The following is a 26690-nucleotide window of genomic DNA, read 5'->3' as shown; positions in this document are numbered from 1 at the left end:
ACGCTGCTTCATCGGTCACGTCATCAGGATGCGCCGCGGTGCGCACATGCGCAGACGGCCTCATGCCCCCTGCGCATGCGCTGCGGTCCGGCTTACCAGGACCGCTTTGCGCATGCACAGACGCGCGGTACGCGCATGCGCATACAGTCTGCTCATCTCTGCGCATGCGCTGCGTTCCGATCTGCCAGGACCGTTGTGCGCATGCGCAGATGACGTCATCGAGTTATTTCGTCTTCCTCGACGACGCGCCAGTTTGACCTCTGCGCATGCGTCAAAGCTTCGGCGCGACTTTTTGCAAGTGGAAGGAGTAGAGGTTTCGTCGGGCATTTTCTCGCATTTTATCTGAATTATTTATTCGTTTAGGAGACTTGCTTCATTTTTCTTTGACACAGGAGATTGTTCCAAGGTAAGCTGCTCTGCCTTTGTAAGTTGCTGTGAAAACATATCTATTGTCTGGGCCACCGCATGTTCTCCAGCCCCTGTTGTAAGTTGCTCTGAAAACATTTCCATTGTCTGGGCCACCGCATGTTCTCCAGCCCCTGTTGTGAGTTGGTCTGAAAACATTTCCATTGACTAGACACCGCACGTTCTCCAGCCCCTGTTGTGAGCTGCTCTGAAAACATTTCCATTGTCTGGGCCATCGCATGTTCTCCAGTCCCTGTTGTGAGTTGCTCTGAAAACATTTCCATTGGCTGGGGCACTGCATGTTCTCCAGTCCCTGTTGTGAGTTGCTCTGAAAACATTTCCATTGTCTGGGCCACCGCATGTTCTCCAGCCCCTGTTGTGAGTTGCTCTGAAAACATTTCCATTGTCTGGGGCACTGCATGTTCTCCAGCCCCTGTTGTGAGTTGCTCTGAAAACATTTCCATTGTCTGGGCCACCGCATGTTCTCCAGCCCCTGTTGTGAGTTGCTCTGAAAACATTTCCATTGTCTGGGCCACCGCATGTTCTCCAGCCCCTGTTGTGAGTTGCTCTGAAAACATTTCCATTGGCTGGGCCACCGCATGTTGCAGGATGAAGGCACAGTGACTGTGATTTCTGGCGCCAAACAGTACACACTGCAGATACATGATGGCCAGGCTACCTGCAGCTGCATCTTCTCCATTCAGACTTTGTTGCCCTGCAAATATGCTGTTGTTGTGCAGAGGCATCTGGGTCTGCCTTTGGACAGGCTCGCCCCCAATTGTCGCTGGCGTGCATCGCAGACACGAACGACGACAGGCATGGCTGCTGCCATTGTGATTACAGAGGAACAGCCAAGGCCCCTCAGCCACAATGAAAAATACCGCTTGCTTTCAGACCTATTGTACCAGCTACAACAGGCCGTTCTGCAGAGTGGAACGGCAGCATTCATGAGGAGACTGGACTGGCTGCGGCAACAGACTCTCCGCTGGCAGCAAGGACTGGCTGATGAGATGGAGCCATTTACTATGCACAACAATTGCCCGGAAGCACCTTCGGATGGAGGTGGCCGCGCACTGGACATTAGTCACGTGTCACAAACCCTGGATAATGAGCGTCTCACCCCCTGGCCTAATGATCTGATGGACCATACATATGCCTGCCTGTTCAAATCTCCAATTCCCCAACCTGCGGTACCCTCTCCTTGCTGCTCAGTTACACAGTCACCTGCTCCTACACCCGTCAGGGCAGTGCACATGGACACACAGTTACCTGCTCCTACACCCATCAGGGCAGTGCTCATGGACACACAGCCACCTGTTTCCCCACCCGACGTTGAAACAACCATGCAGAGCCTTGTGAGACTCCGCAATTGCCAGTTGCTGCCTGTCAAGCAGAGAGGGCGTCCAAAGGGGTCAAGCACTTGGGGAACATTCAGCAAGAAGAGTCTGAGCACTAAAAGAAACAAGCATGCCGTGTCCAGTCGTAGCAGAAATGTGAATGCTCTTGCTGTGAACACAACTGGTGATAGTAGTAGGCAGGATTAAATGGGAATGGATGGAAAGACGCAAGAGTAACATAACCACTGGCAGGGAACTGCTGGGCAAAATGGCCAGCTTTATGTTCATAGCCCAAAAGAAATGTGCTTCTTTTCCAGCACCCTCACATCATTCATGTTTTCCCTGACAGCAGCATTGAACCATCACGAGATAGGGGCAGTTACATCATCCTGACTCCTACAGCTGAGGTGGGTACTAAGTGATTCATTGGCGGTGTTATCAGTACATGCCTTTACCGCAGAACACAAAGCATGCTCAACAGTAATTCCATTGGAGGGAGGGAAGCTCTGACACTGATGTTCTTTCCTTATTTTCTTTCATGTAAAACGTGCCCTTGAGAAACCAAACCTTGACACTTAAGGACGGCATTCAAGCAAAGTGGCAGTGCAGGAGATGACGCAAGGATGTGCTGATTCCTGCATCTGAGGTGGGTAATAAGTGCTTCATTGGCGACGTTATCAATTGGTGCCTTCACTGCAGAAGTTAAAAAGGTGTGCACAACAGTAATTTCAGTGGATGGAGGGAGGCTTGCACTGACTCTGATTTGCTTCATTTCTTTTCATGTAAAACATGCCGTCGAGAAAACAATCCTTGAGACTTAAGGTCAGCATTCAAGCAACGAAGGCAACTAGATCATCCTGCGGAGCGCATCACGATGTGGAAAGGAACATTGCATTTATGGATGAATTGGGAATGCACATTGGGATGCGCTTGGGGAACATTCACCAAGAATAGACTGAGCTCAGACTCTTGTGACTTTGCCTTCTTCACATGGACAATACAGTAGTGGAATAGAGAGCCAAGCGTTTATTCACCACAAGGTTCTCCAGGATCAATCTCTTTAGCTGTGCATAGCAGAGACTCGGCCTGTCTGTCTAACGGGAATGCTGGATACAACACTCATGCATCCATGCACAGCAGTTCCTTGGATACTTAATAAACTTAATAAAACTTTTCAATAATTAAACCCAGAATTGTTGAGGTTTTGTTTTGCATATTAATTCACCGACTTTGCAACTGCACTTCAGATATTCAACTATGGTGGTGGGGGGGGGGGGGGTAGAGGGAGGGTGGGTGAAGAGGGGGAGGGGTGTGGAGTACGGGGAGGGGTGGGGAGAGGGAGCATGCAAAATGCAGGGTCCAAACAGTTGCAATGCCTGAAGTACTGAGGAGAAGTAGAGAAAGCAACTGGGTAGGGGAGAAAGCAACTGGATTGGGCATCCGCAGCTGGAGGGAACGGCTGAATGGAGAGGGCCGGAAGCGAGAGGCCGTAGAGAGCCGCGGGGAGCGAGGGTGCGAAGACCTTGGTGTCACCGGGTCCAGGGAATGGCCAGTAAGTATTGTGCTGTTGTGCTTATGGCGCTTGCACTGAAAAAGGCACTCCCCTTCCGTTCCGCTGCTACCCCCCACTCTCTCCCCTTCCTCCCTCTCCCCCAGCTCTCCCCCTCCCCACTCTCTCCCCTTCCTCCCTCCCCACAGCTCTCCCCCTGCCCCCTTCCTAACCCCTCCCTCTCCCTCTTTCTCCCCCTCCCCCTTCCTTACCTCTCCCTCTTTCTCCCCCCCTCCCCTCCCTCTTTCTCTCCCCCCTCCCCTCCCTCTTTCTCTACCCCTCTCCTCTCCCTGTTTCTCCCCCTTCCTTACCTCTCCCTCTTTCTCCCCCCCCTCCCCGGCACCGTTACCGCTGCTCTCCCCGGCCCCCGCGCTGATCTCCCCGGCCCCCGCGCTGCTGTCCCCGGCCCCCGCGCTGATCTCCCCGGCCCCCGCGCTGCTCCCCCCGGCCTCCGCGCTGATCTCCCCGGCCCCCGCGCTGCTCTCTCCGGCCCCCGCGCTGATCTCCCCGGCCCCCGCGCTGATCTCCCCGGCCCCCGCGCTGATCTCCCCGGCCCCCGCGCTGCTCTCCCCGGCCCCCGCGCTGCTCTCCCCGGCCCCCGCGCTGATCTCCCCGGCCCCCGCGCTGCTCTCCCCGGCCCCCGCGCTGATCTCCCCGGCCCCCGCGCTGATCTCCCCGGCCCGTTGCACTCTCTCACTCCGGCCATTGTATTCTACCACGTGTTTGTTAGGTTTCATCTCTGTGATTTTTTGAGCAGCGCCATATTTAGTCCTGGCAGCTGCTGCAGTCACACGCTGTGACGTTTTCGTGGCACATGCTGTATCTGCGCATGTGCCAAAACAGCGCCACCTACCGATCGCGTTGTCAACAATTGCTGTCATTCACAACAGTCAATTGACCGAACAATCTGCAAGTCTTTGGCTGTGCGAGGAAAACCACGCAGTCACAGGGAGAACTCAAATTGCGAACAGACATGACCCAGAACTGAACACGGGTCGCTGGAGCTGTGAGGCTGCGGTGCTAAACACTGATCGCCCAAAATGACCATGACAGGATTCGAACCTACAATCTTCTGATAACCTCGTAAAATCCACTGAAGTCAGACGCCTTATCCATTAAGCCACACAGCCAACACTGAAGGAGTGGAAAAGTGCTGAACCTCTCTGTTTTCGGTCTACACAAACCAAGTTCAAGGCCTGAATAATGAACCGATTGCCTCATTAGTTCTGTGAATAATACAATGATTTAATGGACAAAGTTTTGAAACATTCCTGCTCATAAATTTTGATAAAAGAGTGTGTATGGATCTCCTGACTCAGAATGTTTAATGGATACAGTCCTCAGATCCGACAAGGAAGCCCTGAATATCCACAGTAAAGACAGTGTGGATGAGGAAATGTAAGAGCCGGGAGCTGAAACTCAGGGACGGCCGAGCTCTCCTGTCATTGAGCTTGTGTGTCTGCACTGCTCGCCGCACTTCCGGCTCTACTTTGTTTCCAATGAAAAGATGAAAAGGGCCGTTCGGTTTTCCTCTCACTGAGAGCGTGTTTCACTCGGGTTAAAATAACCCAGGACTTTTGCTGCTGAAATGAATTCTGCAAGGTCCCAGCAAACACACCGGCTCCCTCCTTTCTCCCCTCTTTCTATCGGATTGTTTTACCAGGAGGGGCTCAATAATAACAAACCCCATGCAGGGAATGACCGCAAATTGAGCATCTAAATGGGGCAAGTGGGAAGCTTTCTGGGTTCGAGGTTCCCCCTACCCCGCCCCTCCCTCCCTCCAGTCCAAGCCCCTCTTCACTTTCTTTGGGACTTTGATGAGGGTGAAATGGGGAACGTTCCCATTAATGTTCGAATGCTGAATTGCTGCAGGGTTCTGCGCACGCGCGAGATAGCCCCGCCACCCCCAGTGGGACGTCACAATGATGAGTGGAGCGCATGCGCATCCTTTCCCCAACCCAGTCTGTGAGGCCATTCACTCAATCAGGGGAAGATGCTTTAAATCAGCTGCTAATGGAGACTTCCCGGGCCCGGGGGAAGGGAACAAACAGCTTCTGCTTCCAGCAGCCACTGCTTTGGGAGCGTGTCCGCAGATGTGCTCAGAAATTAGCATTGAGTGGTGGGAAGTTGAGGGGGAGTCGGGGAGTGTTTGTAACAGACACTGTGGAGCAGGAGCTGCTCCCGGAACATGGAGAGAGCCGGGGACACGGGGAAGGGAGAGTTTATTATCGGACAGTGTCTGTACAGGCTCAGGGAGACACAATGGGAAGAAATCACTATTGAAAATCACTGACAATTTCACCACCCAAAGGAGAGGGAATTTTCCTGCTTTAGTTCCAGTCTCTCACTGTTTGTTGGATTGTGAACAGTGGGGGGGGGGGGGGAATAGCCGCAAAATAACGATGTGGACAGTTAGACAAAGAACATTTATTGCAGACACCAGGTGAGAAGTGTGAAAGGCACATTTTAAATAGTGGCTGCTTGTTTTCTGTTGAAATAGAAATGTGACTGTGTGAAGGTCACTGCTCTACCGGACAGTCCCAGTCATTGAGCAGTGCAGGGCTTGTGTTGTTTCTGAATGTCACAAACTTGTTGCAAAACCACTGCAAACACCTGGTAAACAGAAGCTGAATGCTGCAGTACTGCAGTGGAGTCAGACACTGACACTGTTTGTGTTCCTGGTTTTCATTTCGCGATTGTTCATAATGATTATTATCGGGACGATTACATTAATCGCTTTTGCATCTTCTACCTCACCAGTTCTTTCATTCCAGCAGGAAAATACATGAAGGAACCTGACTGGATGTGGTGATTCTTGGACACAAAGAAAAGTGCAGCGAGCTCATTCCAACACACAGTCGGTACAGGATCACTCCCAAAGCACAGAGATACTGCCAGCTCATCAGTTCCACTGGAACAAATAAAAGAAGTAGTCAGACAGACACTGATCCCAAAGTCGAGAGACACATTTTCAAACCAACATTCAAACAACAGCAGGAGAGACAGAAGTTGTTTCCATTTCACTCCAATTCAGTACAACTGACAGGTTGATACATCAATCGCAGTCCAAAAACAGACCCACTATCAGATCTCAAAAAACTCTGTCACCATGGTTACATTTTAAATATAAAACTTGAAACAGAACAGACAAAATTTACCTTATTGAAAGGTACAGAATGAATGCAAGGAGGCTTCAAGGGGATTTGGACAGGGTAAGTGAATGGGCAAGAACATGGCAAATGGAATATAATGTGAATAAATGTGAAATTCTCCACTTTGGTAGAATAAACAGAAAGACAGAGTATTTCTTAAATGGTGAGAGGTTGAGAAGTGTCGATGTCCAAAGGGCCCTGGGTGTCCTTGTTCATGAGACACTAAAAGCTAGTGTGCAGGTGCAGCAAGCAATTAGAAAGGGAAATGGTATGTTGGCTTCATTGAAAGGGCATTTGAGTGCATGGTTAAACATGTATTGCTTCAATTGTATAAAGTCTAGCTGAGACTGCACCTGGAGTATTCTGTACTATTTTGGTTTCCTTATTGAAGGAAGGATAGACTTGTCACAGTGGCAGTGCAACAGAGATTCACCAGACTAAGCCCTTGGGATGGTGGGATTGTCTTATGATGAGAGACTGCAGAAACTGGGCCGAAATTCTCTGGAGTTTCGAAGAATGAAAGGTGATCTCATTGAAACTTACAAAATTCTTACAGGGTGTGACAGTGTAGATATGGATAGGATGTTTCCTCTGCCTAGTGAGTGTAGAACAAGGGGACACAGTCTCAGAATTAGGACAGGCCAGTTGAGACTGAGATGAGCAGGAATTTCTTTACTCAGAGGGTGAGAAATCTGTGGAATTCTTTATCCCAGAGGGCTGTGGAAGATCAATCATTGAACATATTCAAGACAGAAATCGATAGATTTCTAAATACTAACAAGATCAAGGGATATGGAGATAGCAGGGAAAATGGCGTTAGAGATAGATGATCAGTCACGATCTGTTTGAATGTTGGAGCAGGCTTGATGGGCTGAATGGCCTAATGCCCCTATTTCCTATCATCCTTTGAATCCCAATAATGTACATCAGAACGTTAGACCAAGTTATGCATTACATACCAGTTCAAAAATCCCACAGAGATTAAGACTGAAAGATACAGCATCAATTCCATTACTACAAAATGAAGGACTTGGAGCTTGCAGACCAGCCCATGTATAAGATTGAAAGTTATATTTTCATTCACAATCGTTTTCACAGAGCTAAATATTAAACACCAATCCACAACTTGTACAGGACTACCAAATAAAACCTACAACTGTAAAATACAGTTAATCCATATTTTAAATTCAACACAAGGCAAATAAATATTGATACATTAAGAGAGCTGGAAACAGTGAGAGCAGAGTGGAGCATAAAGAGCCCAGGAGAGGGAGCAAGAGTTCACTCGGAGAGCAGGGAACAGCGAGAGCAGGCGTCAAAAAAGGCAAAGGAATCCACAATTAATGGGAGAACACTGAATGGTGTAGAGAAAGTGAGGGACGTTGTAGTGAATGTCCACAGATTCCTGAAGTAGCAGGACTGGTCAATAAGGTGGTTCAGCAGGTATATGGAATCCTTTCCTTTATTAACTGAGGTACAGAATACAAGGGTGACGTGGGTGCCCATGTCAATAAGTCACTGAAAGCTAACATGCGGGTGCAGCAAGCAATTAGGAAGGCTAATAGTATGTTAGCCTTTATCACAAGAGGATTTGAGTACAGGAGTAGTGAATTCTTGCTTCAATTGCATAGAACCTTGGTTAGACTGCACTTGGAGTACTGTGTGCAGCTTTGGTCCCCTCCCCTCAGGAAGGATATTATTGCCATCGATGGAGTGCAAAGAAGGTTCATCAGACTTGTTCCTGGGATGGTGGGACTGTTCTATGAAGAGAGATTGGGAAACTGGGACTGTATTCTCTGGAGTTTTGAAGAATGAGAGGTGATCTCATTGAAACCGACAAAATATTTAAAGGACAGTCAGGGTAGATGCAGCTAAGATGTTTCCCCTGGTTGGGGAGTCGAGAACCAGGGGACGCAATTTCAAAATAAGGGGCAAGCCACTTCAGACAGAGATGAGGAGAAATGTTGTTCCTCAGAGGGTTGTGAATCTTTGGAATTCTGTAACCCAGAGGGCTGTGCAAGCTCAGTCGTTGAGTATGTTTAAAGCAGAGATTGACAGATTTCTAAGTACAAATGACATAAGGGAATATGAGGAAAGTGTGGGGAAAAGGGCATTGAAGTGGATGATCAGCCATGATCATATTGAATGGTGGGGCAGGCTCGATGGGCTGAATGGCCGACTCCTGCTCCTATGTTTCGATGTTCCTAATTCCACATGATCGGCGAGACACAGCCTCAGGCCGACTTGTCCGGTGTTGCAAACAGATAACACTGCTTCTGATCTTCACCAGAACAGAGAGTGAGATGTAACATTGATGATCAAACAGACTGTGAGAGAATACAACAGAATAAAACACATGCAGAGACGCTGTGGAATAACAAATTGATTTGATTGGAATTTTGAATTTTGATTGGAATGGATAAAACACCAGAAACAGCAGATTAAATTGGGATTCTCATCATTATATTGATCTGAGACAGAAAAGAGAAACTGATGGGAAGAAGGAAAAGTGGAACTGTTCAGTTTTTTTGAGTTTTTCACTCACCCATGGAAGCTGATTAAAAAAAGATGCAAATAACAGAGAATTTCACCAAAAAGGGAGATTAAATGCTGCTGAAACCTTGGATCGAAGGATGCCCCAACAGGTCACCTGTTTAACTGTCTCCTCACTGGGGGATTTCAATCAGTGAGGAATATTATTCTCGACCTTTTTTTTGTTAAATGAACCCAGAACTGTCACTTGGAGTTAATATCTGCATTCCGACTCCTGAATATTTTCTGGACACATTTCCTGCTGAAAGAACGAAGAACTCTTTTCTAATTTACACAATACTATATACACATTCATCAAACCTCTTAAGCTAGCATCCTTGGTGCTGCTCTCTCTTCTCCCAAACCTCATCTCATGTGACTGTTACATCATCACTCTGACAGTGGGAGGGGTTGATCCCACTATCTTCAGCATTAACCCTTTACATCCTGATACTGCACTGTCTGTCCAAACAAATGGGTGGAGGCAACTTCCTTCATTTATTCAAACACTTGAAAATCAACTCAAAGCCATCAGAGAGAGAGAGAGTGTCAGAGAACTTCCTGCATCCAGTCCTGACCCTGTCACACTCAGCAGCTGCTCACCCAGACCCCACTCTCATCAACACTGAACATTGTTACAGAGACCCTTCAAATAATGTTTATAAAAGGCGGGAAAATACAAAGTTCATTGCAGCCGGATTGAATGTAACAAAGTTTAATATCTTCTCACCGTCTCTCAATACCCACGAGACAGAGGTTTTCTTATTTGGTTCCTTTGATTTTTCTTGTTCCTGATTGACAAATATTCCAAACCACGGATCAACCCTCCTGCTTGCGTCATGTCCCAGTCTCGGTTGAAAGCAACACATAACGACACAGACACTCGGAAACATACCACGCGGTCACACTTTCCTTCAGTGAGATTAATGTCGAGCTGTTTTCCAGATTGAATGTAACTGTGAAAAAATTTGTATCAAAGAATTTGCCTTTGGTGCATCAGCACTGAATTTCTGGACAAGGAGGAACAGCCATTCCCAACTCACATCCTTCACAAAGGCTGTTTTCTCCTGTGACTGAAATTCATCATGAAATTTGAATTCCAAGTTCAAGTTCACAAGACAGAGATGTGAATGATTGATAATGAAACTTTTAAAGCATATCACAAATGTGAAATAAGTCTCTGCTGGGAATTGAACCCAGTCTCTTCTGTTTTCTAGACAAGTGTGTTAACCAACTAAGCTACAGAACCATATCACAAATGTGAAATAAGGCTCTGCTGGGAGTTGAACCCAGTCTCTCCTATTTACTGGACAGGTGCTTCAACCAAATAAGCTACAGAGCCAGATCACAAATGCTTGCCTTGTTTAAATCAGAGGAGGATCTGTTTATTCTCATCACACTTCTCCACTGGTCACAACATATTTTAACTTTTCGTACTTACTGATACAGTCATATACTCTATTTTTCCCAAAACTGAGAATGGAGTTGGAGGGGCGACATGATAGAGGTTGACAAAGTTATGAGTGGCAGAGACAGAGTGGATAGTCAGAAGCTTTTCACAGGGTGGCAGAGTCAGTTACGAGGGGACATAGGTTTAAGGCGAGAGGGGCAAAGTTTAGAGGGGATGTGCGGGGCAAGTTCTTTACACAGAGGGTGGTGAGTGCCTGGAACTTGCTGCCGGGGAAGGTGGTGGAAGCAGGGAAGATAGCGACGTTTAAGAGGCATCTTGACAAATACATTAATAGAATGGGAAGAGAGGGATACGGTCCCCTGAAGTGCAGAAGGTTTTAGTTTAGACAGGCATCAAGATCGGCGCGGGCTTGGAGGGCCGAATGGCCTGTTCCTGTGTTGCACTGTTCTTTCTACATAGATAACACGTTTATAGATGTGGTCACCCCACAGCTTAAGAGTATGCAGAGAGAGAGGGAATGGGTGACCACCAGGCAGTCAAAAAGAATCAGGCAGGTAGTGCAGGACACCCCGAGTGTGTCTCACTCTCCAGCAGGTATTCAGTTCTGAACACAGAGGACAATGATGCTTCACCTGGGGAGTGCAGCCGCAGCCAAGTCCATGGCACCATGGGTGACTCAGCTGCAAAGAGTAGTTCAGGGAAGATTGGAAAAGCCATAGTGATAGGTGATTCAATCGTCAAGGGAACAATCAGGTGTTTCGGTGGCCACAGACGTGAATCCAGGAATGGAGTGTTGCCTCCCTGGTGCCAGGGTCAAGGATGTCATTGAGCAGTTGCAGAGCATCCTGAAGGGGGAGGGTGAACAGCCAGCAGTGGTAGTCCACATCAGAACCAACAACATAGGTAGATATAAGGATGTTGTGCTGCAGTCAGAACTTAGGGAGCGAGGTAAGAAATTAGCAAGCACGACATCAAAAGTAATAATCTCCGGATTCCTCCCAGTGGCACATGCAAGTGAGTACAGGAATAGATGGATAAGACAGATGAATGCATGGCTGGAAAGAAGGTGCAGGAGGAAGGACTTTAGATTTTTGGGACAGGTTGGACGGGTTGCACCTGAACAGAGCTGGGACGGAGTTCCTTGCAGGATGTTTTGCTCGTGCTGTTGGGGAGGGTTTAAACTAGTTTGGCAGGGAGATAGGGACTGGAAGGTAGAGTCAGATGGGACAAAATCAGAAATAAAAATGGAAGGCAGAAAATTAATGGCGTCTGGAAGAGAGAGGAAACACTGATTAGAAAATTCAAAACAAAAAGTGTTGGCAGTGCTCAAGGATATCTAAATCAATGCAAGGAGTATAGCAAATGAAGCAGATGAGCTCAGGGCACAGTTAGACACATGGCAGTATGATATCATAGCTATTACAGAAACATGGCTTAAGGAGGGACAGGCATGGCAGCTCAATCTTCCTGGTTACAGGGTTTTCAGACGTGAGAGGGAAGGGGATAAAAAAGGAGGGGGAGTGGCAATTTTGCTCAAAGAATCTATTACAGCTGTGAGGAGGGATGATATATTGGAAGGTTTATCAAATGAGACCGTATAGATTGAGCTGAGGAACAAAAAAGAGGCAATCACACTGCTGGGAGTGTACTATAGACCCCTGAACAGTCAGAGGGAGATGGAAGAGCAGATATGCAGGCAAATATCTGAGATGTTCAAGAACAATAGGGCAGTAACAGTAGGGGATTTGTACCACCCCAACATTAACTGGGATACTTTTTGTGTAGAGGGAATTCAGGGAGCAGAATTCTTGAGGTGCATTCAGGAGAACTTTTTTGGCCAATGTGTAGCAAGTCCAACAAGAGAGGGTGAAGTTTTAGACTTAGTTTTAGGAAATAAAGAGGGGCAGGTGGAAGGAGCGGCAGTGGGAGAGCATTTTGGTGGGAGTGATCATAATTCAGTCAGTTTTAATATAATTATGGAAAGGACAAGGACAGAACAGGAGTTAGAGTTCTCAATTGGGGCAAGACCAACTTTACTAAGCTGAGGAGTGATTTACCGAAAGTGGACTGGAAACAGGTACTTGAAGGTAAATCAGTGTCAGAGCAGTGGGAAGAATTCAAAGGGGAGATTCCAGGGGTTCAGAGTCAACATGTTCCCACAAATAAAAGGGGTGGGAAGGCCAAATCTAGAGCCCCATGGATGTCAAGGAGTTTACGGGTATAATCAGGTAGTAAAGGAAAGTTTATGCCCAACACAGAGAACTGAATACGACAGAAAGCCGAGAGGAGTATAGAATGTGGAGGGGGGAAATCAACATTGAAATTAGGAAAGTTAAGCGAGAGCATAAAAGAATATTGGCAATCAAAATTATGGTGAACCCAAAGATGTTTTATCAATACATTGAGAGTAAAAGGATAAATAAGGAAAGAGTAGGGCACAGAAAAGACCAAAAAGGTAACCTATGTGTAGAGCAGAAGATGCTGGCATTGTTCTGAATAAATGCTTTGCATCTGTCTTCACAAAAGAGGGGGAAGATGCATATATTGTAGATAAGGAAGAGGGGTGTGAAGTATGGATGTGATCAACAGAGGGACAGAGGACATATTAATGTGATTAGTGTATATGAAAGTTGATAAATCACGAGGGCCGGATGTAATGCACCTCAGGCTGATAAAAAGAAGCAAGAGAGGAAATAGCAGAAGAGCTGATCATCATTTTCCAGACCTCACTGGATACAGGTGTGGTGATGGAGGATTGGAGGACTGCTAACGTTGTACCTTTGTTTAAAAAGGGAGTGAGGGAGACCAAATAATTACAGGCCAGTCAGTCTAACATCAGTAGTGGGCAAATTATTGGAATCTATTCTGAGAGACAGGATACAATGTTACTTCGAAAGGCACAGATTAATCAAGGATAGTCAGCATGGATTTGTTAAGGGAAAATCTTGTCTAACCAACTTGATCGAAATTTTGAAGAATTAAGAAGGAAGATAGATGAGGGTAGTGCAGTTGATGTAGTCTACATGGATGTAAATGTAGGGGGCATGAGTTTGCAGATGTCACAAAGATTGGCTGTGTGGTAAATAGCAAGGAGGATAGCTGTAGGCTGCAGGACGATCTTCATGGTCTGGTCAGATGGACAGAAAAATGGCAAATAGAATTCAATTCAGAAGTGTGAGTTGATGCACTTGGGGAGTTTAAACAAGGCAAAGGAATACACGATTAATTGGAGAAGACTGAGAGGTGCAGAGGAAGTGAGGGACCTTGGAGTAAATGTCCACAGATCCCTGAAGGTCGCAGGACAGGTCGTTACGGTGGTAAGAAGGCATATGGAATTCTTTCCTTTATTAGCCCATGTAGAGATTTAAGAGCAGGGAGGTTATGCTGGAGGTTTTTCTTCCTTTTTTTTTTGCATTCCTTTTTACATTTTTTGCATTTATTTCATTTCATCTTAGTTTGTTCAGTTTGCTTACCCACTGTTTTTTTCAGGTTGTTTTTCTTCAGGTTTGCACTTGCTGATGTTCTATATTCAGTATATTCACACCTAATCTGTACTAATGCTTTGTCTTTCAAAACACCATTAACATATTGTTTGCCTTTGCTCTGTGACCTTTTGGTCAGCTATGTGGCCTGGTCCAATCTGCACCTTCTCCTTTGTTATCTCTTGCCCAACCCCCACCTCACTTGTTTATAATCTGTGACTTTTCTAATATTTGTCAGTTCCGAAGAAGGGTCACTGACCCGAAACGTTAACTCTGCTTCTCTTTCCACAGATGCTGCCAGACCTGCTGAGTGAATCCAGCATTTCTTGTTTTTGTTTCAGATTTCCAGCATCCGCAGTATTTTGCTTTTATTTTAGAGGTTATGCTGGAACTGTATAAATCATTAGTCAGGCCACAACGAATACTGTATGCAGTTCTGATCACCTTATTACAGAAAGGATGTAATTGCAGTAGAGAGGGTACAGAGGAGATTCATGAGGATGTTGCCGGGATTGGAAAAATGCAGCTATGAGGAAAGACTGAATAGGCTGGGGCTGTTCTCCTTGTCACAGAGAAGGCTGAGGGGAAATCTCATTGAAACATACAAAATGTTGAGGTGCATGGATAGAGTTGAAGTGAAGGGCCTATTTACCTTAGCAGAGAGGTCGGTGACTAGGGGAAATAGATTTAAAGTGATTGGTAGAAAGATTACGGGGGAGATGAGGAAAAGTATTTTTCAGCCAGAGGGTGGTGGGGGTCTGGAACTCACTGCCTCAATTCATTCAAAAGAAGTCTGGATATACACATCAAGTGCTGTAATCTGCAGGGCGACAGACCAAATGCTGGAAGGTGGAATTAGAATGGGTGGAAAGTTTTTCATCTGGCACAGACACGGGGTGGGCCAAGTGGCCTCTTTCTGTGCCTTAAACTTTCTTTGATTCCATGATACTATAATTACCCAGCTGTTGTAATGGAATTTGAACTTGTTTCTCTGGACCATTAGTGGAGACTTCAGGATTACTCGTCCTGTAATGTCACCACAAAATCACCATACCGCTGTACGAGATTTTTTACTGGTTTGTTCTGTGGATTTCAATCCACACAAATGGAATTGATAATCTATTTCACACTGATAATGTCTGAGATGTTTTTGGCTGGTAAATAATGTCTATCTCAGTCGACTGTATTTTTAAATTCCACAGTCTGGTTGAATTCAGGCATCTAATTTACATCACAGTTTGCACTTTCTGTCAGCATTACTTAATCTAATACTGTTTTATTTTTGGACTGGCAATGTTTAGATCAATCTACACTCATGGAATTGATACTGTATTTCAGTTTGATATTGTATGAGTTTTTAGAATGGTATATAATATTTAGATCAATCTACACGAATGGAATTGATTCTGTATCTTTCCATTTCACAGTGTGGGGGAGTTCTGAACTGGTATCGAATTTGCGTCTCAGGTTACAATATCTTTCAGCACCTTAGAAACTTTCTCTGTAATGAATGTTGAACTTGTATGTAACTTGTATCTCAGCGGACACTATGGGGATGTTTAAACATCCTTTGTCATGAATGGATGTGAGCTTTGAGTATGGTATTTAATTTAAATCTCAGGGTACAGCATTACGTTAGATGCTGTGCCATTCAATCAATACTGTGTGCCAATTCTATCTGATATTTAATTGATAGCTAAGTCTGCATTATATTTAGATTGACACATTGTATTTCAATCCGTTAATGAGGGTGACTTTGACCTGGGATTGAGGTATCTGACTGTCAATGGGACTGAATTGGGGTGAAATGGAAACAACTTATTTCTCTCCTGCTTTGTTTGATTGTTGGATTGAAAATGTGTCTCTGGAACTCGGGATCAATGTGGGCCTGACTACTTCTGCAGTCTGAGACTAGGGAACTGATGAACTGTCTATCCCTCTGTACTCTGAGTGATAATGTACCTACTGTGTGTGAGAGGAGCTGGCTGCACTGTTCCTTGTGCCTCGAGTGCAGCAACCATCACATTCATCACAATATCTTCAAGTATTTGCCTGTATGAAGAAAAAATATGTCTTAACTCAAGAACCGGGAAGGTGCAAAATATCAAAGAGGTGAATTTAATTTCGCAATTAATAATCATTAAAAACACCCACAAATGAAAACCAGTGTCAGTATCTGTCTCCACTGAAGTACTGAAGCTCCCAGCTCCTGCATCACAAGTGTTCTGGGCAGATCCATCCAGACAAAACACTGCACTGGGATCGTCCCAACTGCTCGATGCTCTGCACATATTTCCAGCCATCCTGCTTCATATGCACAAATAAAAAAAAATAAAGCCTCAATTCCTTTCTTCCCATACAGTTGTTCCACCTCCCCTTAAATGCAATGATATTATCGCCTCGACCTCTCCCTGTGGTTGCAAATTCCAGATTCTAACCACTCACTACATAAATACATTTTTCATGAATTCCTCATTGGTTTTATGAATGTCGATTTTATATTTTTGGCTCTTGTTTCAGACACCACCACAAGAGGAAACATATCTGCATGTATTCTATAGAAGCCCTTCACTATTTCCTCACTTTTTTCATTTGTTCATGTGATGTAGGCATCACTGGCTGTGCCAGCATTTATTGCCCATTCCAAATTGCCCTTGACAAAATGGTGGTGAGCTGCCTTCTTGAGCTACTGCAGTCCTTGAGATGTAGGAATTCCAACGGTGCTGTTTGGAAGGGTGTTCCAGGATTTTGACCCAGCGACAGTGCAGGAATGGTGATATAGTTCCAAGTCAGGATGGTGTGTGGCTTGGAGGGGAACTTGCAGCTGGTAGTGTTCCCATGCATCTGCTGCCCTTGTCCTTGTTGGTGGTAGAGGTTCCAGGTTTGGAAGGTACTGTCGAAGAAGCCTTGGTGTGTTGCTGCAGTGCATCGTTTAGCTGGTACGCACTGCTGCCACTGTGCATCAGTGGTGAATGGAGTGAATATTGAAGGTCGTGGATGTGGGCAATCACACAGGCTGCTTGAGTGTTGTTGGAGCTGCACTCATCCAGGCAAGTGGGCAGTATTCCATCACACTCCTGACTTGTGTCTTGTGAATGGTGGTCGGATGTGGGGAAACAGGAGGTCAGTTACTCGCCACAGAATTCCTAGCCTCTGACCTTGCTCTTGCACTTACAGCATTTATATGGCTGGTCCAGTTCAGTTTCTGGTCAATGGTAACCAATGGTCAACGTTAATGGTGGAGGATTCAGTGATGGTAATGCCATTGAACATCAAGGGGAGATGATTAGATTCTCTCTTGTTTGAGATGGTCATTGCCTGGCATTTATCTGACGCGAATGTTACTTGCCACATATCAGCTCAAGCCTGGACGTTGTTCAGGTCTTGCTGCATCTGGACATGGGCTGCTTCAGTATCTGAGGAGTCATGAATGGTGCTGAACATTGGGCAATCATCAGAAAACATCCACACTTCTGGCCTTGTGATGGAGGGAAGGTCGTTGATGAAGCTGCTGAAGATGGTTGGGCCTAGAACACGAGCCTAAGGAATTTCAGCTGTAATGTCCTGAGACTGAGATGATAGACCTGAACAACCACAGCCATCTTCCTTAGTGCTAGGTATGACTGCAAACAGCAGAGCATTTTGCCCCGATTTCTATTTACATTGGTTTTGCTAGGGCTGCCTTGTTGCCATACATGTCAAAGGCTGCCTTGATGTCAAGGGCAGTCACTCCCACCTCACAATGCAATGTTTCTTTAACTCTAAAATAAAAGCAAAAGTCTGCAGATGCTGGTAATATGAAATAAACAAAAATGCTGGAAATATTCAGCAGTTCAGGCAGCATTTGTGGAGGGAGAAACACAATTAACATTTCAGGTCTGTGTCCTTTCATTTTACAATATGTTTTATGTCCTGGTAGATAACAGTGCATTCAGTTTGCAGTGATGGAATTAATACTGTATCCTCCAGTCTGACCACTTGTGAGATTTGTGGAGTTGTGTGTAACATGGAGCTCAGTCTGCAGTCTGGGTACATTATTGAGATTAATTCAGTACTTTACAATCAGGTACTGTTTGTCTGTTCTATCTGACATTGAATTTGTAGTTAAGGCTGCTGTCTTGTGAGAGTGACACAGTGCCTTGCAATCTGATAGTGGGTGTGATTTTGGACTGGGATTGATGTATCTACCTGTCAGTGGGACAGAGTTGGGGTGAAATGGAAACAACGTCAGTCTGTCATGCTCTGTGTGACTGTTGGATTGACTGTTAGTCTCTGGAACTTGGGATCAGTGCCAGACTGACTAGTACTGCTGGCAGTGATTGTGGAACTGATGTCTCTTTTCTCTCTGAATGATACTGTACTTACTGTGTGTGAGAAGCCGGCTGCACTTCCCCTTGTGCTGAGGCATCATTATATTTATTCAGCTTCCTTCAAGTATTTGCCTGCAGAAAGAAAAAGTATTTCTTATAATTCAGGAAGAGGTGTGGTGGAAGTTACGAGAGAGACCAAAACAATCTTTGAATGAATAATCATTATGAACAATCACAAAGGAAAGCCAGCAATACAAACAGAGTCAGTGTCTGATTCCACTGCAGTCCTTCCGCCCCCAGCAACTGCATACCAGAGGCTTTGGCCATTTTACAACAATTAAATGACATCCAGAAACAATCCACTGGGCCATGAATGGGACTGACCGACGGAACAGGGACTTTTACACTGGTCAGATTTCCAGTTCCCGCTCCCATGGTCTAACCGTTCAGGCGAAACCAAACAGCCGCTGTTTAAAATGTGTCCTTCACACTTCTCACCTGGTGCCGATAATAGATTCTCTTTGTGTAACTCCCCACATTCTGACTGTCCGCTTCTGCTTCCACACTTCACTGTCCAATAACAAGAAACTGTGGGATGAGGCTGGATCGCTCTCTTTGCGCTTGCACGGACCTGATGGGCCGAATGGCCTCATTCTGTGCCGGAATTTTTCCATGTTTCTGTCTGCGGAATTGTTGCCTGAATCTGCGCCTGCGCTCCCCTCCCCCAGCACTGCCTGTGAGCGGAAGAAGATGGTTTAAAACAGTCGCGAATGGAGAGATCCCGGTCCCGGTGGAAGGGAGCAAACAGCAGCCTCCTTGCAGCAGCACATCGCTTTGGGAGCATGTCCGCAGATAGACTCAGAGATCAGCATCGAGTCCGGGGCAAGTTCAGGGGCAGGCGGAGGCTGTTTCTAAGAGGCAGAGTGGAGAATCAACTGGTCCCGGAACATGGGGTGAGTGGGGGAAGGGAGAGGCCATTCTCAGTGTGTCGACGGGGAAAGGAGACAGAATGGGAAGAACCTGTTACTGCAGTGCAGTCAAACAATGATAATATTTGTATGACTGGGCTTCCTTTGTGGGGGCTCATTATTATTCGAGAGATTAAATTCATTAAAATCCTGTATCTTCTATCTCACCTGTATTTTAGTTACAAACATACTTTTGTTCAAACAGACAAATAATTGAATGAACCAGAATAAATGTGATGTTTCCTCCACCCAAGTTACAAGGAAGAGTGTCACCAGCTCTTTCTCACACACAGTCCATACATTATCTTTCACAGAGCGCAGAGACACAGACAGGTCATCAGTTCCACAGTCTCAGACAGCAGAAATAGAACCAGAGACACATTTTCAATCCATCAATCAAACAGAACAGGAGAGACAGACGTTGTTTCCATGTCACTCCAACTCAGTACCACTGACAGGTAGATTCATAAATCCCAGTCCAAATTCTCACCCACTATCAAATTATCAGTGTGTCAATCCCACAATCGAGCAACCTCAGCTACAAATTAAATACACATAGAACTGACACATGGTTCCCTTTTCAAAGTTATGGAATTAAGGGCGGTGCAGTGGTTAGCACCGCAGCCTCACAGCTCCAGCGACCCGGGTTCAATTCTGGGTACTGCCCGTGTGGAGTTTGCAAGGTCTTCCTGTGTCTGCGTGGGTTTTCTCCGGGTGCTCCGGTTTCCTCCCACATGACCAAAAGATTTACAGGTTGATAGGTAAATTGGCCATTATAAATTGCCCCCAGTATAGGTAGGTGGTAGGGAAATATAGGGACAGATGGGGATGTGGTAGGAATATGGAATTAGTGTCGGATTAGTATAAATGGGTGGTTGATGGTCGGCACAGACTCGGTGGCCGAAGGGCCTGTTTCAGTGCTGTATCTCTAACCTAAACTAATATAATCTGAGATTCAAGTTAAATACCAGCCCAATATTTACACATGTTATCAGTTTATTATCAGTATTAATTCCCATAATGTGTCCAGACATATACATTAGATACAAGTCCAAATCTCAAATGCATAATCAGATTGAGAGATTCTGATATATCGTATAACCTGAGATACAAACTCAGATTCCAGTTTAAAACTCATCCGGATTGTGAAACTAAAAGATACATTATAAATTTGATCAGTATAGTCGGAGCTATAAGTTACATACCAGTCCTAAAACCTCATAGTGTCAGATGGAAGATACTGTACAATTCCAGACTGAGCTCATTTTACACACAAGTCCAAGATTCTCCCTCAGAGTCAGACTGAATGGCATTAATCAAATTGATTAGTACAGCCTGAGTTACACTTGCACATCAATCTTGTATCAGATTGAAAGATACATTATCTTTCACAATTATGTTCACAGTGACAGATATTTAATACTTGGCAAAACTTCAAGCATATTGTCTGCTTAAAACCAACCACATCTGTGGCCTGTTGCTGTACTGACATTTTATGCAGAATGAATCCAGACTTGCAAACAGTCCCAGGGACGGAAGGTTATATAATGAATCCCCCACTCACAAAGAGCACCAGATACTGACAGATAAAGTGATTCTGATACACATGCTCAGTGCCAGATGCTGAAAAGTATAGGTTGATTATTGCACTCACTCACAGTACCTCAGCCTGAGTCATCTAAAGCAACCTAACACACAAATAGTAGCACTGAGAGATTGAGAAAGAGTCCAAAACTCACATAAAGTACCAGACACTGACAGACACAAACTGAAAACTACACACACATGGACATAGGATTGGCTAACTCACAGAAAACAGAGAGTGGGGATAAATGGAGCATTTTCAGATTGGCAATTGTAACTAATGGAGTGCCACAGGTACAGTGCTGGGGCCTCAACTATTTATGGTCTATATTAATAACTTGCATGAAGGGACCAAGTATATTGTTGCCAAATTTGTAGATGGTACAAAGATAGGTAGGAATGCAAGTTGTGAGGAGGACACAATGTGTCTGCGAAGAGATATAGATAGGTTAAGTCAGTGGGAAAACATTTTGGCAGATGGAGTATAATATGGGGAAATGTGAGATTGTCTACTTTGGCAGGTAGAATAGAAAAACAGAATATTATTTACATAGAGAGACTGCAGAATGCTGCTGTACCAAGGAATCTGGGTGTCCAGGTACATGATTTACAAAAATGTTAGCATGAAGCTATAGCAAGTAATTAGGAAGGCAAATGGAATGTTGGCATTTTTAGCAAGGGGAATGGAGTTTAAAAGTAAGGAAGTTTTGCTATAACTTTACAGGGCATTAGTAACATCCCAACTCCATACAGTTTTGGTCTCCTTACATAAGGAGGAATATACTTGCATTGGAATCAGTTCAAAGAAGGTTCACTGGACTGATTGCTGGGATGTTGGATTGTCTTATGAGAAAAAGTTGAGCAGGTTGGGCCTATACTCACTGGAGTTTAGAAGATTGAGTGGTGATCTTATTGAAACCAGTAAGATTCTCAGTGGGCTGGACATGTAGATGCTGAGAGGACGTTTCTCCTTGTGGGGGATTATAGAATTAGGGGCCAGAGTTTAAGATAAGCAGTCTCTCTTTCAAGAAGGAGATGAGGACGAATTTCCTCTCTCAGAGGGTTGTTCATCTTTGGAAATCTGCTCTCCAGAGGACTGTGGAGGCTGTGTCATTGAATATATTCAAAACAGCGATAGACAGATTTTTGATCTACAACAGAGTCAATGGTTATGGGGGCAGGCAGGAAAGTGAAGTTAAGGCTACAATCAGAACAGCCATGATCTTATTGAGTGGCAGAGCATTCTTGATGGGCGAAATGGTCTACTCCTGTCCTATTTCGTATCTTCTTATGTTCTTACACACACACACACACAACCAATGTGTGGCAGATCTAGAGTTAATCCCACTTTCATACACAACACCAGTGACTGAAAGGTACAGAATTAATCCCACAGATAGATACAGTAACACCGACAGGTACAGAATGAATCCCATGCTCAGAGTCAACACCCGGGACAGAAAGATACACGTGATTCCTACCCTCACATAACAATATCAGACTGAGTTACAGAATGATTTCCACATTCATACTGGGCACCAATGACTGCGAATTAATTCATCCCACAATCACACACACTACCAAAGGCTGACAGATACAGAATTAATCCCACACTCCTATGTAGTAGCAAAGACTGACACATACAAAATCATTCTCAAATACTCCTACAGTACCTGGCAGATTCAGTGACTGCCAAACTCACATAAGTTACCAGAGACTGACAGATAAAGAATGAACTCACACACACACTGAGATGCTGACAGATAGCTTGAATTCCACATATACAGAACCACTGACAGATTCAGACTAAGCCCCAAATCACATAACATTCCAGAGACTGACAGAATGAATCAAATACTCACACACAGTGCCACTGACAGAATGTATTCCACACTCACATACAATACCGAAGACTGACAGATACAGAATGTATCTCACACTTACACAAAGTACCAGTGAGTGACAGGTACAGAATGAATCCCACATTCACACATGACGTTAGAGATGGACAGCCAAAAAACAATAAGACTGCCAGAATAGATAGAATTCACATAAAAATTCTAAAATATGGCAGAGAAGCACTCTTGACACAAATACATGTCTCATTTCCCTCATCTGGAAGGAGGAGAGCATGACAGGGGATCTCCGCGATGCGGTAATTGTGATCATCTTTAAAACAAGTTGACAAGACCGACTGTGTTGCCGATAGAGGGATATCCCTGCTGTCCACCACAGGGAAGGTCATCACAAGAGTCCTTCTCAACTGCCTCCTCCCCGTGGCTGAGGAGCTCCTACTGGAATCACAATGTGGATTCTGTCCATCAACAGGCACAGTGAACATAATCTTCACAGCAAGACAACTTCAAGAAAATGTAGGGAGCAGCAGCAACCTTTATACATGGCCTTCTCTGACCTGACAAAGGCCTTCGACTCTACCAACCGAGAGGGATTATGGAATGTCCTCCTCAAACATACTGCACTACGACATGTAAGCTGTAATCCTTGCCAACGGATCTATCACTGACCCAATCCGAGTGCAAACTGGGGTCAAGTAAGGCTGTCATCGCACCAATGCTCTTTTCCATCTTCCTTGCTGCAACACTCCACCTCATCTCCTCACACTCAAACACAGTACCTGACAGAGACAGAATGAATCCATACAGCACCAGAGACTGAGTTACCAAATTACATAAAACACTCAAACACAGTAGCCGAGACTAAAAATGAAATTAATTGCACACTCACATGCAATAGCAGAGACACAACGACACAGAATCAGTCAATAAGTGTCCTCCCAACAACAGCCAGGACATTTCCAGGAAGCTCCACACAGGGAGCAGCTCTTTCAATAGAAACTGGGGCTGGAGAGAGTCTTTGTGAAATATACTTCCTGATTGCAGTAAGGGGATTTGTGATTGGTTGCAAATATTTAGTATGATTGGATGGCGAAAGAGACTAAATGTCGAATTACAATATTAAATCGTTGGGACATCATTCCAAATCACCCAATCACAATCTTTACTTTCCCCCATCCCTCATTAGCATGGAGCTGTGGGATTGTCTATTTGATCCGCACTCGGAAAGGGGTTTGGTTTATTTCTGTGTCTGAAATTGAAACTGAAGATGGTTGAGGAGAAGAAGAAAGCAGCTGCTAAGAAGGGCGCCAAGAAAACCTTAAATAAAGCGTCAGCAAAGGGCGGCAAGAGGCGGAGAAAGTCGAGGAAGGAGAGTTACTCCTTCTACATCTACAAAGTGATGAAGCAGGTTCACCCCGACACCGGCATCTCCTCCAAGGCCATGAGCATCATGAACTCGTTTGTGAACGATATTTTCGAGCGCATCGCGGGTGAGGCTTCCCGCCTGGCCCATTACAACAAGCGCAGCACCATCAGCTCCCGGGAGATCCAGACCACCGTGCGCCTGCTGCTGCCCGGGGAACTGGCCAAGCACGCCGTGTCGGAAGGGGCAAAGGCGGTGACCAAGTACACCAGCTCCAAGTAAAACTGCACATTGGACTGAAAAACATCCCAAACACAACGGCTCTTTTAAGAGCCACCCACAATCTCTCTGAAAAAGCTGCATCCGAACATCTCTATGAAATCATTTTAAGACAATGTGTAACATAATAAATGTCCCACTGCTGTGTTTTTGTCTGCTGCCCCATAAACCGACCTCAAACGCATAATCCGCTCATCCGCCTTTCCTTTTTTGTCTTAAAGCTGTTATTCTGGTTTTGCACAGCCCCTGAATGACCGCATTAACAGCTGCTTTCAGCGGTAAGTGTCAGACCTCACACCCTTCACTCCATTCCTGAAATGTGAACTGATTCATCATTTTATCAACAGCAACTCTCCGCACTGTAACAGCGCGGAATGGGATTATTACACAGCAGACTAAGGGCAGTTTGAGGACTCGATCCGGCTCCCTCTTTTCAGAGAAGGACACTGGGCTCTGATTGAAGATCAACTGAATGTTTCCCTTCAGGGAAATGCTGTGAACAGGGACAGTTTGAAAGCAATCGTAGAAAGATCCACAATTTAAATAACATTTTAAACCCGCGTCTGTAATTCGTGACGGAAAAAGTTGAATAAAACAAAATAAGGACAAGGGATTTTAAATATTTGACTAAGGATGACATTTATTTTAATCCGCTCCTTTCTGACAATGAAATTGGCGGTCTTGTTGAAATTGACAAATTTTCTGATTCTGATGTTGTGGCGGGTAAATCCCGCCCACTTTTGTTGTCAGTGACCTGATTGGTGAAGAATATAGGCAAATGAGGTGAATTAAGTACCGACCAATGGGGAGAGTTTTCAGTCTATAAGTAAAGTAAATGCGGCGGAAATTATCCATTCTTTGTGAGATTGTGGAAATGTCTGGAAGAGGAAAGACCAGCGGGAAAGCTCGGGCCAAGGCCAAGTCTCGCTCCTCCCGGGCTGGGCTGCAGTTCCCGGTGGGCCATGTTCACAGGCTCCTGAGAAAGGGTAACTATGCTGAGCGTGTGGGTGCCGGAGCCCCGGTCTATCTGGCTGCTGTGCTTGAGTATCTGACCGCTGAAATCCTCGAGCTGGCCAGTAACGCGGCCCGGGACAACAAGAAGCGCCGCATCATCCCCAGACACCTGCAGTTGGCCGTCCGCAACGACGAGGAGCTCAACAAGTTGCTGGGAGGAATGACCATTGCTCAGGGCGGGGTGCTGCCTAATATCCAGGCTGTGCTGCTGCCTAAGAAAACCAGCGCTCAGAGCTCCCAGAAAAAGTAAAGCGGCCAAAATGTCACCTAATAAACCAAAGGCTCTTTTCAGAGCCACCCACAGTCTCTGTGAAAGGGCTGGTTACTGTCTGATTCCAAAATGTCAGTAACAGGACCGAATGAGAACTATTTCAAATGTTTAAGCATCTGTTTCAGTGATTTCCCACTGTCACCCCAAAGCTTGTCTAATTTATTACTTCCACACTGAGTGAGTTATTTGTCCCGTTACAGATTGCTGAAGAGAGTCTTCCAGCCATGTACAGATAAGTAGACAAATAAATTACAGATTAAAACTTCGTAATATATATAATCCATCAAAAGCATTTTTTATTCCGCTTTTATCAGCACAATGTTCTGGCCCGATTTTACGAACAGCTTTAAACTAACGGCAGATTTACCATTAATTCGCTTCTTTCCGACACTGAAATTGGCGCCTTTTTCGAATTCAAACTTTCTGCCAATTTAAGCCAGTGATTTGCTGCATTTTCTAATTGGAGGCTCTGCGATTGGTTAAGACATGTGAATGAGACGTGGGTGACCAATCAGAAATGGGCTCTGGATAGCTCGGGCGAAAGCTGTGGGAATTCCAGGTCCCTGAATGATTGAGCTGAAACTGATCAGTTTCACAAACCCTGTCAGTTTCAGTGCAGGAAACACCGTCTCGGGGGAAATAACATCACAAGTGGGTCTGGTTCCAGTGACCGATTCAACAGCTGCTGCAAAACTCCCGGATTCCCTCATTGCAGCGAAATCATTTTGAAATTCTATGAAAACAATGAGTGATTCTGGAGGAGTGATGTGGCTTTTCACTGAGGGCATGTGTCGACTGGGGAAATAACGAAGTGTAGAGCCTCGGGCACTGTTTACACAGCCCGTTTAGAACATCAAATCCACTGCACATCCTTGCTGCAAATGAAATGTAAAATTCGGGGATTCCAGTTTTTTTTATCCCGAACACAGCAGATTGATTGAACAAAAAAATAAAAGCAAAGTACTGCGGATGCTGGAAATCTGAAATATTTTAGATTGATTGAACTGTTCTGAACAGTCTATCCCAGCTCCCGTTTCTCGGTCACTGCTCTCTCTGTGAGGCGGTGGGTGGCTCTTAGAAGAGCCTTTGTTTTGTGTTTGCTGGAAAGGGTCAAATTGTTCAACCGCCGAATCCGTAGAGAGTGCGGCCCTGCCGTTTCAGAGCGCACACCACATCC

At 45.3% G+C, this 26690-nt stretch overlaps 1 protein-coding gene across 1 annotated transcript; it reads left to right on the top strand.

Annotated features, from left to right (window-relative positions):
* Positions 1–23853: 23853 nt before the first annotated feature.
* On the top strand, positions 23854–24231 carry LOC137364736 (histone H2B 1/2-like). Its single transcript, XM_068027767.1, has one exon. The coding sequence runs from the start codon at positions 23854–23856 to the stop codon at positions 24229–24231; it is 378 nt and encodes a 125-aa protein (XP_067883868.1).
* Positions 24232–26690: the final 2459 nt, after the last annotated feature.

This window comes from Heterodontus francisci, unplaced genomic scaffold (genome assembly GCF_036365525.1).
Source record: "Heterodontus francisci isolate sHetFra1 unplaced genomic scaffold, sHetFra1.hap1 HAP1_SCAFFOLD_75, whole genome shotgun sequence".
Lineage (NCBI taxonomy): Eukaryota > Metazoa > Chordata > Chondrichthyes > Heterodontiformes > Heterodontidae > Heterodontus > Heterodontus francisci.
Note: the sequence above shows the minus strand (reverse complement) of the source record. Positions and strands in the feature narration are given on the sequence as shown.